The sequence below is a fragment of the Meriones unguiculatus genome, chromosome 14 (genome assembly GCF_030254825.1).
Source record: "Meriones unguiculatus strain TT.TT164.6M chromosome 14, Bangor_MerUng_6.1, whole genome shotgun sequence".
NCBI classification, from domain to species: Eukaryota; Metazoa; Chordata; class Mammalia; order Rodentia; family Muridae; genus Meriones; species Meriones unguiculatus.
This window is the reverse complement of record NC_083361.1, coordinates 69,711,417-69,726,339: the sequence shown is the minus strand read 5'-3', so window position 1 is coordinate 69,726,339 and position 14,923 is coordinate 69,711,417. Positions and strand designations below refer to the sequence as shown.

The 14,923-nt window shown below is 49.2% G+C and overlaps 1 protein-coding gene across 1 annotated transcript in view; it reads left to right on the top strand.

The window, feature by feature from the left end:
* Positions 1 to 11,210, top strand: part of Homer2 (homer scaffold protein 2) — a 96,036-nt gene extending 84,826 nt beyond the window's left edge. Inside the window, exons 7-9 of the mRNA XM_021633084.2 lie at positions 207 to 317; positions 1,023 to 1,103; positions 2,064 to 11,210. Of these exons, the coding sequence (XP_021488759.1) occupies positions 207 to 317; positions 1,023 to 1,103; positions 2,064 to 2,252 (381 nt within the window). The 3' untranslated portion in view covers positions 2,253 to 11,210. The remainder of the gene's footprint in view (positions 1 to 206; positions 318 to 1,022; positions 1,104 to 2,063) is intronic.
* Positions 11,211 to 14,923: the final 3,713 nt, after the last annotated feature.

The window sequence follows — 14,923 nt, the reverse complement described above, 5'->3', positions numbered from 1 at the left end:
GCCCAGCACCTAGGCTGGGTTTCATGACTGGGTTTCAGGCAAGCAGGGGCAAACTGCCCGTGGAAGCCCTGTGGCACCCATCTGTGGGAGGTCTAGCGGCGGGGTAGTTCAGAGCATATTTGAAAAGAAAGCATAGAAGTAGTCACGGCAAGCCAGCGTTTAACGGCTAGAGTAGCGCAGGGGCCTTAACTGTCGCGTTCTCTAAGATCGAGGAGCTGGAGGAGCAGTGCAGCGAGATCAACAGGGAGAAGGAGAACAACAGCCAGCTGAAGAGGAGGATCGAGGAGCTGCAGTCGGAACTCCAAGGAAAGGAGACGGTGAGTGAAGAGCTCTGAGCAGGGCCCTGGCCTTGCGTGACCTCTGCGACCTCTGTTCAACCATGTGGCAGGTGACCTGGACTCCAGGACGGAGAATCGGGCCTGGCACCACAGTTGAGCTTCTCCGAAGCCAGAGCCTCACGGTGCCCCCTGCAGCACTGTATGGATGACACCCTAGAGTGACAAATGTAGCTCAGTGGGTAGGGTGCTTGCCTAGCAGTCACGAAGCGCTGGGTTCACTCCCCGGAACCATGTCAACTCATGGTGGTGGCTGGCACACACCTGTAATCCAGAGCTCGTAGAGGCAGGAGGATCAGGAGTTCAGAGGTCATCTTCATTGCAGCCAGCCGGGGATACATAAGATGCTATCTAGGGGAGAAAAAAAAAAAAAAGTCAAAGGAGACTTTCCAAAAGCCTAGGACAGTCTGCCGGGTCCGCTGCCAGCAGAAGAGGCGTTCCGAGGTCAGGCTCACGCAGCCAGGACTTCCGTCATTTATGCTCTGGGAGGCAGAAAGTTAATCGCACAGCACCGGGACTTGGACGAGTGAGTGAAGCCTCCCCAGGCCGCAGACTTCACGTGATAGCGCATCTAGTGTGCTGCACCTTAGAGTCATGTCATGTAGAATAGCTCCCCCGTGCACACACGAGTCAGCCATCCTCAGGTGTGTGCGTCTCTTTTAAAATGTCTGTCCCCCCCTCCCCTAGGAGTTGAAAGATCTCCGGAAACAAAGTGAAATCATACCTCAGCTCATGTCCGAATGTGAATATGTCTCTGAGAAGTTGGAGGTGAGACGGCATGTGTTGGCCGGGAGGGGACTGCCATGACCCTTATTCCTCCCCCGCCTCTCACTCTTACGCCTGGGATGGTCAAGGGTGGGTTTGTGCTTACAGAGTGTTAGTGATGGCGCGTCACGAGCACCCCTGGGGGGGGAGGGTGCCTCCCCAGTGTTGTGTTTTGGTTTTTCCCACTCACACAAAGGGTCCCGTGCACAACCAGAGTGTAGGTGGCAGCTGTCACCCACAGACAACCCCTGCAGAACTGCAGCCAGTGAGGAGAGGGGCACAGGGCCAGGCACAGGTCCACTTTGGCTTCATACTAGCTCTTGACTGGTTACTGACCTTGGCTGGCCTTCTTCATCAGCTCCCTGAACTACAGAAAGAGGGGTTTTCTTCCTCCCCAGTGTTCTCCTCACTCCCGTCCCCTTGACCTCTACAACAAGGGGGCGCTTTAATGAACTGCACAATCCCAGAACTGTATTGGTGACCAGTTTCTGAGCACGCGTTCAAGAAAGCCCTAGTTTCTGCACGCGGAACAAAGCTCCTGCGTGGCCTCAAGAGTTTTCCCTCACAGAGGCTGAGAGGCTGTGGAGAAACCGAGGGAGCAAGCGTGCTCGCTGTCCCATTTGCATTCGCTCTGGCCCTCGCACTGTTTAAATGAAAGGTGGTCTCCGTTGACCGCTGTGGGGCTGGCTCTCCGATTCCAGAGCCTTCCGGTTGGAACCCTTGTGAGGCTCCCTTGAGCGGGACTCTGCATTTCTGGTTGCTGCTTGGGCTGTTTAGGCCAGCTGTTGGTCATCTACCCATTTTAATCCTTCCTCAGGAAAACCATCAGGAAAGAAATGGGACCCCACGATGGCCCACCCCTTTTGACTTGAGTGGTGGGCGTTTGGGTAGGGCGCAGCCGTTTACAGTCAGGGCTCCGGCGGTCCCCGCCTTCTAGTCCCTTCTCCCCTCGTGTCTTGTCAGGCTGCAGAAAGAGACAATCAGAACCTGGAAGACAAAGTGCGGTCTCTCAAGAGCGACATCGAGGAGAGCAAGTTCCGGCAGCGCCACCTGAAGGGCGAGCTGAAGAGCTTCCTGGAGGTGCTGGATGGAAAGATCGACGACCTCCACGACTTCCGCCGAGGCCTCTCCAAGTTGGGCTCCGACAACTAGGGCCTGCGAGCCGGGGCGGTGAGTGCGCGCGAGACGCAGCGGGCGTGGGGCGGGCTCCGCGCGCGTTGCCGAGCAGCCGCGGGTGCGCGCGCCGCCCCCTGGCCGGCTGGGCCGTCCGCCCGCTCCCCCAGACGGGAGACCTCTGCCTCCCCGGCCGCGGGAGGCTGCGCGCAAGCGGGAGCCTCTGACTCAGGAATCCAGACCTCGGTCTACCTTAGCCGGCCAGGCAGGGTGTTTCTATCTCTCTAAGGGCTGCCGCAACCCTGGGCGCTGGGGGGCGGGGGGGAGTGTTTTCTAATCCAAGTACAGAGATCCTTTACCGTGGGCCGTGGGGCGCCTTCCACCGAGCAGCGTTCGGAGCGAGCGTGCGACTCTCCCGTGGGCGCGCGGAGGGAGCGTCTCTTCCGAGCACGCGTTTCGTTGACCTTATGAAAATGACATCTACAAAGTTTACACTCAAAAAGCTTGTCAAAGAAAAAAGAAAAGAAAAAAAAAGTACAACGTTTTAAGTAAATTTACTATTTTGTGTCGGAGCACATTCATAGTTATCCTCGGCTACAGGTGGCCCTTGGGCTGTAGGTCAGACGTTACCTACTTGAAAAAAAAAAACCACTTAGTGGAGACGCATCCAGAGGGAGGAGAAGCCAGAAGTTTTCGGGTGTGCTTACTGATTTGTACCGTTATATCCCATCTCCCCTGATTTGTTATGGTTGCAACGATGTTCCTCTTTCTGTTTGTTTTCCTGTTTGTTTTTTGTTTTTAATTTCGGAGCAGATGCTTATGCCGTGGGAACAGCACGCAGGGAGGGTGTCCAGCACAGTCTTGGCACATAATAGGTGCTTAATAAACATTTGTTCAATCAAATACATAAACAGAATTTAGCGTTTTAATCAGACCCCTCCGCAGAGTTCAGGCCCTTGTAGAATGATGCATCATCTTTGCTGTGCCGAAGTAGTGGTCAGAAGTGAACGCAGTTTGCTGCAGGAGAACCCAAAGCTGGCCCTGAGGCACGGACGATGGAAATGGACACAGCATAGACTCCCCAGAGGCCCTCCTGCAGGGAGCCCAGCCCCGATCCCAATAGAGCTCACTGCCTTCGGGACATGCTTCTCTTCTCAGCAGAGGGCCTGTAGTCTGAGACCTCCGGGATACCGAGAGGACCCGGAATAGGAGCTGCCCTAGCTCAGAAGCTAGGCTGGGCTCCCATAATGGATCTGAACAACTGAGGAGCTATACTACAAGCCACAAGGGCGAGAGCTCCTCGGGTGGCAGCCCTTGGCCTCAGTGACAGAGAAGCTCTGCCCAGGTCCGCCTTTCCTTCCGCAGTTCCTGCTGAGGAAGGGCCTGCAGCCACAAGGCTCTCTGCTCATGGAGGACTTAGCGGAGTCGCTGGGCATTCAGGTCCACAGGCGTCTTTTCTCAGGAGAGGCTGCCCAAGGGAGACAAAATGTGTCCAGTCCAGACCCCCAGCACTTCTAAAGTCCTTGGGCAAGGGAAACATTGGCGTTCCCTACCCCTCTGCGAACCCTCTAGAGCCAGGCATGGTGGCACATGCCTGTAATCCCAGCAGAGGATTACAGGGAGACAGAAGCAGGCGGATCTCGGTGAGTTTGAGGCCAGCCTGGCCCACAAAGGGAGTCCAGGACAGCCAAGGCTACACAGAGAAACCCTGTCTTGAAAAACCAAAAAGAAAGAAAGAAAGAAAGAAAGAAAGAAAGAAAGAAAGAAAGAAAGAAAGAAAGAAAATAAACAGAAAAGGAAACAGAACACCAAAAGAACCTTCTGGATATGTGTTCACGTGGGATTACAAATTCTCCCTCCTGACTTCACATAAACGAGAAAGCAGCCTGAGGAAGGAGCTGGGGCCTGGCATGTTCAAGACCCAGGCCCTGTAGTCATGTCCAAAGCCTCATCTTTCTTTGCAGTAGCTGAGCAGTCACTCTTGCGATAAGAAAGGAAGGAAGCATGGCATTGTGGCATGGTGAGCTCTGTTAGGGAAGACCTGTCAAGTTGAGGTGTGGTAACTCAGCCCAGTGGTGCTGCTGCTCCTGCCTTTCCCACCGCTCCAATAGCTCTCAAGTCAGCAGCAGCTCCTAACGACAAGAGAACAAAGGCTGGGTGGGCTGTGGCCCCACAGGGGGTAAGGGGACTCTTCCTACGCCATCCTGGGCCCTTTGTCTGTCAACAGGCTCCCAAGAGCTCTGGACACTGGTATCCTCAGCTCCCTCTCCAGATGGCCTCTGTCTGCAGATGGCATCATATAGAAAGAGCTCTCTTGGCTGGCTAGAGTGTGAACTAGTGGCATGGACTTCCAGAAGTGCTGAGATTGGAAGTGCAGAAAGTTCTGGAAGTCATTACCATGGTGGGCTCGCTGTTAGGTCGAGGCCCACGTTCCCCGTTGTTAGCCACTGAAGAGTTTGGCAAGCTTCTCGTAGCCAGTAGATGGGGGAAATAGACTTTTTATGCTGTTAGAGGTTGGAGCTGTCCCCAACCTCCACAGCCCTGAGCCTATGAGCCAAGGGACGCCCCCGGAGGGTGATTTAGGCTCCAGAGTGAAAGCATGAAACGTTAGCATGGAGCTTCTGTTGCATCTGCTTTCCCTAAAGACCTCATGACTCTTCATTTGCTTTCTTTTTAAGAGCAACCATGGCCCAGGAATAGCCTGGATAGTCAGTCAGTCAGTCAACAAGAGGCTATCTCTGTCTGTAGCTTCTAGCACTGCAAAAGATGGACCCTGTAACAGAGTGAATGGCCCACCGAAATTGTTTCAGTATGCACCCATACCGGTGTGACATACCTTCATTCGTTATGACGCCCAGCACAGTCTTGGGACTGCTGTCAGGACTTCAAACCCTGTGCGGGCGTTTGTGGGCAGTTTCTGCCCGGCAGTTATGGCCACAGCGTGCTATCTGCAGAGGCAGGTGTCCGGGGAGCTCTCCCGACCTTGGCCTCTCCGGAAGGAGCTGTCTGCACCTTGCTTAGCTTGCTTCCCGCACGCCATCCACAAGGGGCACAGTAGAGATGTCACCTTAGACCTTAACTGGATAAGAGAAGTTGGCAGAGATTATCAAAGGCAGCAGAGGCAGTGGCATGCCCAGGGCTGCCCAGCTGTGACCAGCGGCATGGGCTCTTGGGCCTCCTGGACTTGGGACATGCTATTGTTCTCCCCTCGGGGTCCCTTAGATGATGAGAAGTAAGCACTCTTGTGCCCTGTTAAAAACGTTACGCTGTAACATTTCACTGTGTGCCCACAAAAAAGAACAGCTAGTGGAGTCTGCCTGTGTTCACCCTCCATAGCAAGGCTCGTTCTTTTCCGCTTCAGATCATCTCCGTGCTCAGAGAGGCCATTTCTGCGGGACGCAGGCTAGCTTTGAGTTCTTTCCCGATGGCTTTAACGGAGGCACAGTCATCTTTTTAAAGAGAGGGAAGGCCTTTGGCGGCAGAGACATAAACAGTGTTCTGGCCCAGAGACGGCCGGTCCGGATGAGCCGTGGCTGGGCAGGTGCTGGCTGATCAGTGCTAAGAGCAGGGGGCGTGCCTGGCAGGCTGTCCTCGGGGCGAGCTGCCCTCCAGCCACAGCCGACAGCAGTGTGATGGGCAGTACGCGCTCTGCATTTGGTGCCAGGCACCTAATAAACTGCGGCGTGTGCTCCACTTCACATGCGTTCCCAAAGCACCACGGCCAAGCCCAGTGTTCGGGGGACTCTCTCTATAGACAGGACAGCAGGGGCAAACTTTGAACAGGACCCATCTTTGGCCGCACGTGCAGCCCGGTGCGTGCCTGGAAGCAGGGCAGCCTGCTAGGAGCCCCAGGGGGGCTGCCCTTCAGGGCGCTGAAAGTGGGTCGCCGGAAGTTACGGTCCTTTGATTCGGGGGAACGTCCCTGGGTTTTGAAGCCCTGGCAACACCAACCAGAAGTTGATTTGTTGTTTTCAAATCAACATCCGTACCTGTTCTGAATGCTAGGCGTGATTTAGATAGACCACGACTTCGGAGGACATGGCTTCCCCCAAAGGAGTAGAGTCCATTCTTGGGACAGGGCTGTGACGGCATGGGGGCGGAGTCCCGAACAGAAGCATGAGTGACTTACATGTCTTTCCTTAGGCCTTTCTAAAGAATATCAATCCCTCTTTAAAAGCAAGCCTGGCGAAGAAGGTGACTTTGGTAGGAGCTTTGAGCTTTGAGCAACATTCACGTGTGTGCGTGTGCTTGAGTGTGCTGGAAAGGAAGCATCAGGGAGAGCCAGAGGAACGATTAGGAAGAGTCCAGCCACAGCTGCCTATGCGGGAGGAGGCTGAGTGGCCCTGGGAGTGAGGCTGAGGGTTCTGGATTCCGCCTCTGTGGGGCTCCGGGCTTGTGTGAAATTGCATGGTGCCCCACTCTTGCTGCCGAGCGGCCTTGGGGCCCCGTGGCCCCGTGAAGAAGCGCAGGTGAACCACAGCGGAGTCCGAGCATGCCGGCTTTGTCGGGAGACGTGGGGATGTGCTGCGTCTCCGCCCTCCTGTACCGCTCCTGCTAGGAAGGCCTGGCTCTCAGGTCATTGTGTGCTGTCCCCTGATGTGACAGCAGGGAGACGCCACTTACATCTTCCTAAGAGCTAAATGCTAAGTATGGGTTGGATAAGCAAAGTATTTCACAAGTACCATTTGTTTCTTTTTAAATGCTTTTTTGGAACATAAGTAATAGATACTTTTTAAAGAAAAAAAAAAGAAACTAAAGATAAAAGGAACAAAAAAAAAAATTCACCCTTTGTTCCACCGTCTGACTGTAACCACTGTTAACAGCGTGGCCCTCCAGCTCCCCACACAGCCGCTCTTGTTCCTTCTCCATGAAATAGCCTCCTGTCCTGCACACTCTTCCAGTGACTGTCTTCTCCCCTTCAGCAAACACGCGGCTACCACTTCTTTAACAGCCGGGAAGGTCAGACCTTGGCTATCTAAGCCGGTCCTCGTTTTCTGCCCTTGTAGTCAGGACAGGGTAGAACTGTTCTACATCTTTGTAAACTGTTCAGAATATTTGCTTAGAATAAGCTTCTGGCACTAGACTTTCCCGATTTCCGCACCCTGGCGCCTCTCCTTCAGCTCCGTCAGCACCTTTTGTGGTGGTTACTCGGGGCCCTGGGGGTAGTTCTGGCCAACGAGCTGTGAGCAGAAGTAGCGTGAACCGTAGCCAGGACGGTAGGCTGCCCCGCGCTCTCGACTCCAGTGTCTCTGACCCTTTGCCTGAGCGAACCGTGACATCCTGGGAGAGCGTCACCCAGTCTGGGATCTTGAGTGACTGGATGGGACCGCTCCTTTGACCCTACCCCACCCGCCACTGACACGGGCAAGGAGCAGGGATAGGGGCAGACCCTGCAGGTTTTCCCGCTGGGACTTCAGGGCGGGCGTCTTCCTACAGCACGCGCGGCTCTCTTTTAACCATGAAGAAGAAGGGCATGCACGCTTTTAGGGTTCCAAACACATCACTTCAACTCGCCTTTCAGGAATGATGCCCCCAGCCATACCTCCGCTGGCAGCGAGCGTGAGTGCCCCGCCCCTCTGCCGGGCTGCTGTTGTCATGGAGGCAGGAGCTAACAAAATCACACTTTCAGTTAAAATGTGATCTTCATTAGCAAACGAGAGCCACCTGCCTCTGCCACGTGGCTTCCGGCCTGCTTTCTATGTCCTTTGTGTTTTCATTCATTCTTCTTCCTCCTCCTCTTCCTCCTCCTCCTCCTCCTCTTCCTCTTCCTCTTCTTCTTCATTATCATCTTTCTTCTTCTGCTTCTTCTTCATGTATAGCTGCACCACTTGGGTGCCTGGTGTCCAAGGAAGGCCAGATGAGGGCATCAGATCCCCTGAAACTGGAGTTACCGGAGGTCGTGAGCAGCGGTGTGGGTGCTGGGCGTCGAACCCGGTCCTCTGAAAGAGTAGCTAGTGCTCTTGACTACTGAGCCATCTCTCTAGCCCCCAACCCCCTTTATTTATTTATCTGTCTATTTATTTATCTTTGAAACAAGGTCTCAACCGTGTAACCGTAGCCAGCCTGCAGCTCTCTGTAGACCACTCTGGCCTTAAATTTGTGGCAATCCTTCTGCCCCAGCCTTCTAAGTGCTGCAATTACAGGCTTGCTCCACCACACACAGTAGGCTCACTGATTTCAAAGTTCTTTTCACAAGTATTATAAAAATTAAAGTTGTATCATGGCTTTTAAGGAAAAATGCTTATACGTTGAAAAGAAACCTTTTTAGTCAAATCTGCCCTTTCCTTTATAGTTAGGCCTCTGCTGTCGTGATTGTGAAAGTTTTTCTGATTCTAGTATATTCAGCACCTTCCGGCATATTATATTTATCAGTGTGTTATTTTGTATATTCATTGTCTTTTTCAGCTGTTGAACCTCTGACCTATGCCAGGTGTTGTGGTGGCACATTCTTGTAATCCCAGTAGTGGAAGGTAGAGGCACGAGACCAGCTGCATAGCAAGTTTAAGAACCAGGCAGGCAGATCTCTGTGAGTTCGAGGCCAACTTGGTCTACATAGTAAGTCCCAGGCCGGCCATGGTTGCGAAGTAAGACCCTGTCTTCAAGACAGAATAAAACAACAAAAGAAAAACTACCTTTCTATTTTATTCCTAATGCATTTCTAAATTGCACCAACACTTTTTTTGGGTGTAAGAATGCTGGACTGAGTTATCTGCCTGTACCGTTTGGTAACCCTAACTTTAGGTTTAAATCCCCACTAAGATTTTTTATTATTATTATTTCCTAGTCTGTTTTGCATACTAATATTAACAAAAGAAATTCAGGGACCACTTTATAAATTTTGGAGTCATTATTTATTGGATTATATAATATTTCTGTATCATAAAAGTAGCATCTTTATAACCTCTTTCGTTTCACTAAATTTATAATGTTCGGTTTTGTGTCCCCCAGTCTGTTTTTTATTTCTCATAAGGGTAATTTTTTTCATTGCGGTTACTGTTGAAAATGAGATCTTTCCCAGCAGTTTACTGTTTCATAGGTGTAGCACTGCTTCGTTAATGAAAATCTTTCCCCTTAGTTTTCTAATTGAGGACATCAAATAAAAGTTATGTAAACTTAGACATAAAAAAAACTGTAGAAAATGAAAATCTCCTATAACTGAAATTCCCTCTGACCCAAGATACTCGATGATTGTGTAACACACACACACAGTTTTACCATTTTGACAGTTTGATACAGCCCTTCTGCTACTTGCATTCTTTCCTTGGCAGAAGATCTTGGCCATCAGGAAGCATCGATTTGATCTACCTCATTTTTATCTGCGTAGAAGAGTGTGTGTCGGCAACGAGTTCATTTCATGTGTCTTCAGCCGCTCACTGATTCCTTTTACTCTCATACTTTGACTCGTAACTTCATTTGCCGTCCATGTAGGTGTTAGTTTTGATTAGTGATGATTTGATGTCCAAATTTTTCACTTTCTTGCCCTCCCACATTGACCGGCACCCCTATGACAGTGACAGCTTTGTCTGTGATTAGGCTGGTCTTGGACATGCTTCTTCACATACCTACCCCTTGGCGAGGACGTTTTTAGTCTCTTTCCAGAAGTATTTGTGTCTCTAGTTTGCTGGCAATTTTACAAGTAAGGGATATTGGGATTTTAGGAAATGAATTTTTAACATGTCAAGCTGTTCAAATGATTTTTCTCTATCATGACTATCACGTAGCAGGTCTGCTAATATTAATTAAGCCCTCCCCTCCGTTTCTCCAAAACCCTGATAGAGTCACAGGATGGTTCTTTTCATGTACATCTCCTTTCCAAGTTAACAGTGGTTACTCATGATTGGTTGGTCTTTGGTAAATTTTTGCTTTGTCTTATTTGTGCTTTCAGATTTTTCTACAAAAGTTGCCTATTACTTGTATAATAAAATTAAGAGCTTTACAATGAGAAAATACTTTTCTTGATTTTATTGGTTCCTTTTATTTTGGAATTTCATATATTATTAATAAGATGAGTAAATTGTGATTTTTCTGCTGTCTTTGCCAGGTGTTTTTATGTGAACTTCCTTTAAAATATATCTTGGGCCACTTTCTATATCTTTTTCTATGCCCTGGAGTATATAATTCAAATAATATTTAGAACACCTTGATCTTTGAAGTTTTTATAACATGTATAAAACTGTCCAAGTCTAGTGCCTTTTAAACAAATAATCCTTTGATAATTTTAAAACTTTTTCCATGCTCATTGGTCTCCTCACAATTTCTTCTTATTCTGTAATATTTTTGACAAGCTAAATTTTTCCTAAATAGCTGTCTTTAAGATTTTGGGGATCTGTTGGAATGGAATTATATTATTTTTCCCTTACTGTTGTGTCTATGCTTCGACTTTTATTATGGTTAGTTTTCCAATAATTAGTCAAATTTTAGTCATCTTTGGAATTTATGTGTAAATTCCAAAGTTTTATTATTTTGTAGTTGTTTTTCCTTGGTAATTTTTTTTCACTTTTTCAAGTTAAAGGCCATCTTGACTTCTTACAATGAAAGGCACAGTAAATCATGTTGTAGGCCTGTGGCCTTTCCTCTGGACACATTTGTATCCCATGAATGTTAATATATGATATGATTGTTATAAATTATCATTTCATATTGGTGTTTATCTTTTACTGAGGAGTTATTTCAAATTGTACTTGGAGATTTCCAGATCATTTGATATTTGTTGCTGTTGCTTTTAACATTTCTTATAAACCTCTGCTTTATTACCTTGTTGTCAAAGAGGGTACGGCCTGTACAATTTGTGCATTTTGGAGTTCATTAACATTTTGTTGAGACCTAATAAATTTTTAGTTTTAATAAGCAACCTGGGAAGTGGGAGAAGGTATGTTCTCTGCAAGCAACCATGTTTGATGTGTGTGTACTAATTTCATCTTCCTAAGCATACTGGTGTGGACCTTTCCGTTTTATTTCCTTGGTTTATTAAAGACTAAGAAAGACTGCTTCTCACTACCACTGTATGTCTGTCCTTTTCTCTTATGTATCTAACAGTTTCTGCTTGTGTGTTTGTTTGCCATAGACAAATGACCCTTTATATTTAAGGGAAAATTGTTTTCTGAAAAATTTGTATCCCTTGGTTTTACCTGGCTTTGTTGTAATAGAGTTGTTTATGTAGAAATACACGGCTCAGTAAAATCTCTGTGTGTGTTTTTAAAGTGACAGAAACCTCTCAGAGCCTGTGTGCCTCAGGATGTGCTGGAAATGCGTGATGTCCTCCAGCCAAGGTCATTCCTGAGAAGAGCCAGGGGCTAGTCAGGATGGAGGCTGCCTCGCTTTTGAACAGAACCAAGGTCCCTTTGAACATGCAAACATTTTCACTTCCTGCTTGGACCAGCCTTGTAATTATGGACGATTAGGGGATGGGTGGCTACCCCACGGCTGATTACGTATCTGCTGCAGTGGGCCACACCGAGGCTCTTCCCCCCCTTCCACTATGCACTTTTCTTGTGCAGGGACTGGCTTTCTGAGGCAGTGAGAATGGACGCCAGTTGCCTAGATACAGGGGAAAAAAAGCCAATCACAGAGACACATCCTGCTAGAGCAGACCTTTCCAGAAGAATTTCAACAGGCTCTGAATACAGTAGTCTGTGCCAGGAACAGAACCACCTTTTCCCAAATACGTGGGAGGTGTGAATCCCAGCCCTCAGCTCAGGAATGGAAGAAATATGACCTGTTGTGCCTTCAGCTAATTTCTATTTTAAGCCCTGTTGCACCAGGCTCATGCAGTTCTGGGTTCTTTCTCCCTCCCAAGGTGAGTCTTTGGGGTTTGGGGGAGGACTTACATCTTCTCTGGGTTGTTTGTGGAGAGGGGCATGGGAAGAGACCCGTGTCTGCAGAGAGACAGCAGCAAGCCTTTAGACTTGGCTGAGGACATGAGTTTCCCCTCCCAGTTCTTGTCAGGCCTCTGAGTATTTCTCTGTCCTTCTCCAGGTCTGTTTTTATTGGGTCTCCAAAGCTGTCCTAGGCCACTGCCCTTTGCTTCTTTCTCCCAGGCGGTTTTCAATGGCTGTTTGCACCTGGCACATCGGGATGGCTGCCGCATCTCACCTGAGTGACCACCTGCACTCCAAGCCTGGCCCGGCTGGTATCATCTGTGCCATCGCTGGTGCTTACACAGTGAGACGCAGTCCTGTGCTTACCACTTCTGCCATCTCCTCTCTGCCGCTGCTGCTGTGACCACACCATCCCTGCCCTCCCCCTGGTCCTCTCACTCCGGGATCTCCTCCACTACCTGGCTGCTCTTACACAAAGCTGCCAGAGATTTCTTGCAAAACCCTGGAGTAGCTCAGCTTCCAGACCCAGCTCTTCGGGCTCTTGCACCCCATAAGCTCATGCTGGAGAGCCCTGGCTTGTTGCATTTTCTCTGTGCAACTAATTATTGATGTTCCTGAATCCTGGAATGTTCTGTGTTCCAACCCCTTCCTCATAGGGCCAGGCTAACTCTGCCATGAAATCCAACCTCTCCTGGGGACACTTCTCATCCTCTAACTCAAACTGCACATAACAGGATTTTGTTTTGTGTAGACAGTTTTGGGTATCCCAGGCTGGTGGTAGTGCTTTTTATTATTAATTCTCTATGTTTTTATTTTTGTATGGGGTGGACCACACACATCACAGAGCCCATGTGGAGGCCAGGGGACAACTTGCAGCAGCCAGCTCTTTCCTTCTGCCATGTGTTAAGCCCAGGAGTTAGGAGGAGAAAAGACCAAATCCATGATTGTGCAATTAAAGCAAGCTGTGTTTTGGGGTGCACCTGAGACTGGACAGCCGGCTCTCTTACCCTGAGTCAGAATTTGAGAGAGCAGTCCCTGCCGGCATCTTGAGGCCCTTTTCATAGGAGAGATAAGGTATTCACAGGGTTGACAGTTGGCTGTTACACATTGTTAGATACGAGGGAAGGAACAGGGGTAAGGACATCGTGGATGGGCTCGCAAGTTTAGTGTAGGCTGAAAAACATGCAGTTTACATCAGGTTTAAGAAACAGGAATCTATTACTCACAGATAGATATCTTAACTTTCAAGGAATTTTACACAGGCACTTACCCTTTTAACCACCAATGGAAACCCTGAGCTGCACAAGACAAATAAGAACTTATTAACTGTCTTAACTGCAGTGTCTAACCTTCAAGATACTCTCTTGCTGTTTTGGTCTCACACATGTGGGTCCAGGGATTGACCTCAGGTTGTCAGGCTTGGTGGCATATGTCTTAAGCCATCTCATCTGGCCTGGTGTTAATACTTGGTGTGTGTGCGTGTGTGTGCGTGCGTGCGCACCTCCATGTTAATTTATATGCATCATGTATATACAGGCACCCATGGAAGCCAGAAGAGCATGTCAGATCCCCTGGAGCTAGAATTACAGCTGGTTGTGTCACCCAATACAAGTAGGAACCCAGTCCATGCTGTCTGCAAGAACAAACGCTCTTACTCCCCGAGCCAGCCTTTGCCCTCAGATGTGTCTCTAAAGACCATCTCCGAGCAGCTGCTCTTTGGTCATCGGACACTTCAGAAGGGCTTCCTAGAGTAAGGCCTCTGTGGGCTGCCTGGCAGTCTGTCTTCTAGATTGCCTTTGACAGAAAAATGGCCCCCAAAGAGGAATCTGTGATCCTTAAAGAAGGCAGAAGGGCCTTCAGATGCAAGGTTAGCTGCGCTGTCTGGGTGGATCCTCTGTAATCATGGAAATCCTTATTGGTGGACTCCTCTTCCAAGCAGCTGTCAGAGATGTGGTCATGGTAGACGGGTCAGGGAGCAAGGCCTCAAGCTAAGGCATACAATACAGGAGCTAAGCAAGGAGAGGGAATGGCTTTTCCCTTGGAGCCTTCAGGAAGTACAGTTCTACTGAACCCTTGACTTTAAGCCTGTAAGAACCATGTCAGACTTCTGACCAGCAGAGCCCAAAGATTAAGTTTGTGTCTACTGTGGCGTGATGGCATGTGCCTGTCTGTCACCTCAGAACTTGGGAGGTTACAAGTTAGGAGGCTCAGGAGTTTAAGGTCATTCTCAGCTGTAGAGTGAGTTCAAGGCCAGCCTGAGCTACATGAGATTCTCAACTCGAAAGAGTGTGTAGTTTTAAGCCACGGCATTTGTGTGGTTAGCTCAGCAACAGAAAACTGGGCAGTCACATGAAATTATATAAGGTTTAAGAACTTCCATTCTACATGATTTCACAGGATATGTGGTGATTAATCAAAACCTTTTCATTCTAGCTGCTGCCACAAATTATTTGATTTCAGATGCAAATGAATACTCAAATGAACAACTTCATTTGATTGGTACAGCTTAATCTGGTCTAGCAGAGGATGCTGCCAGTATATGTGGCCATCTCACAACCAGACCCTGTATCCCCAGTCCAACCAGCTGGGTATGAAACACTGTCCCACTAGACTATTCACTTATTACCTCTGAGACTGGGTCTTGTGTACCCTAGGCTTGCCTAGGGCTGACCGATGTAGCCAGGGATGGTGTTGAACTCGGACCCTTCCTGCGTGCTAGAATTACAGGTGTGCACCACTAGGCCTGGCTGTATGCTGTGCTAGGAATTGAATTCAGGGCTTGATGCCTGTTAGGCAAGCACTCTGCCAACTATGCCCCAGCCATGGGCTTCCCCCTGTAGCACTGTTGTGGGCTAGAGGAGCAACACTGATGTCCGGGGCAAGGCTCGGTAG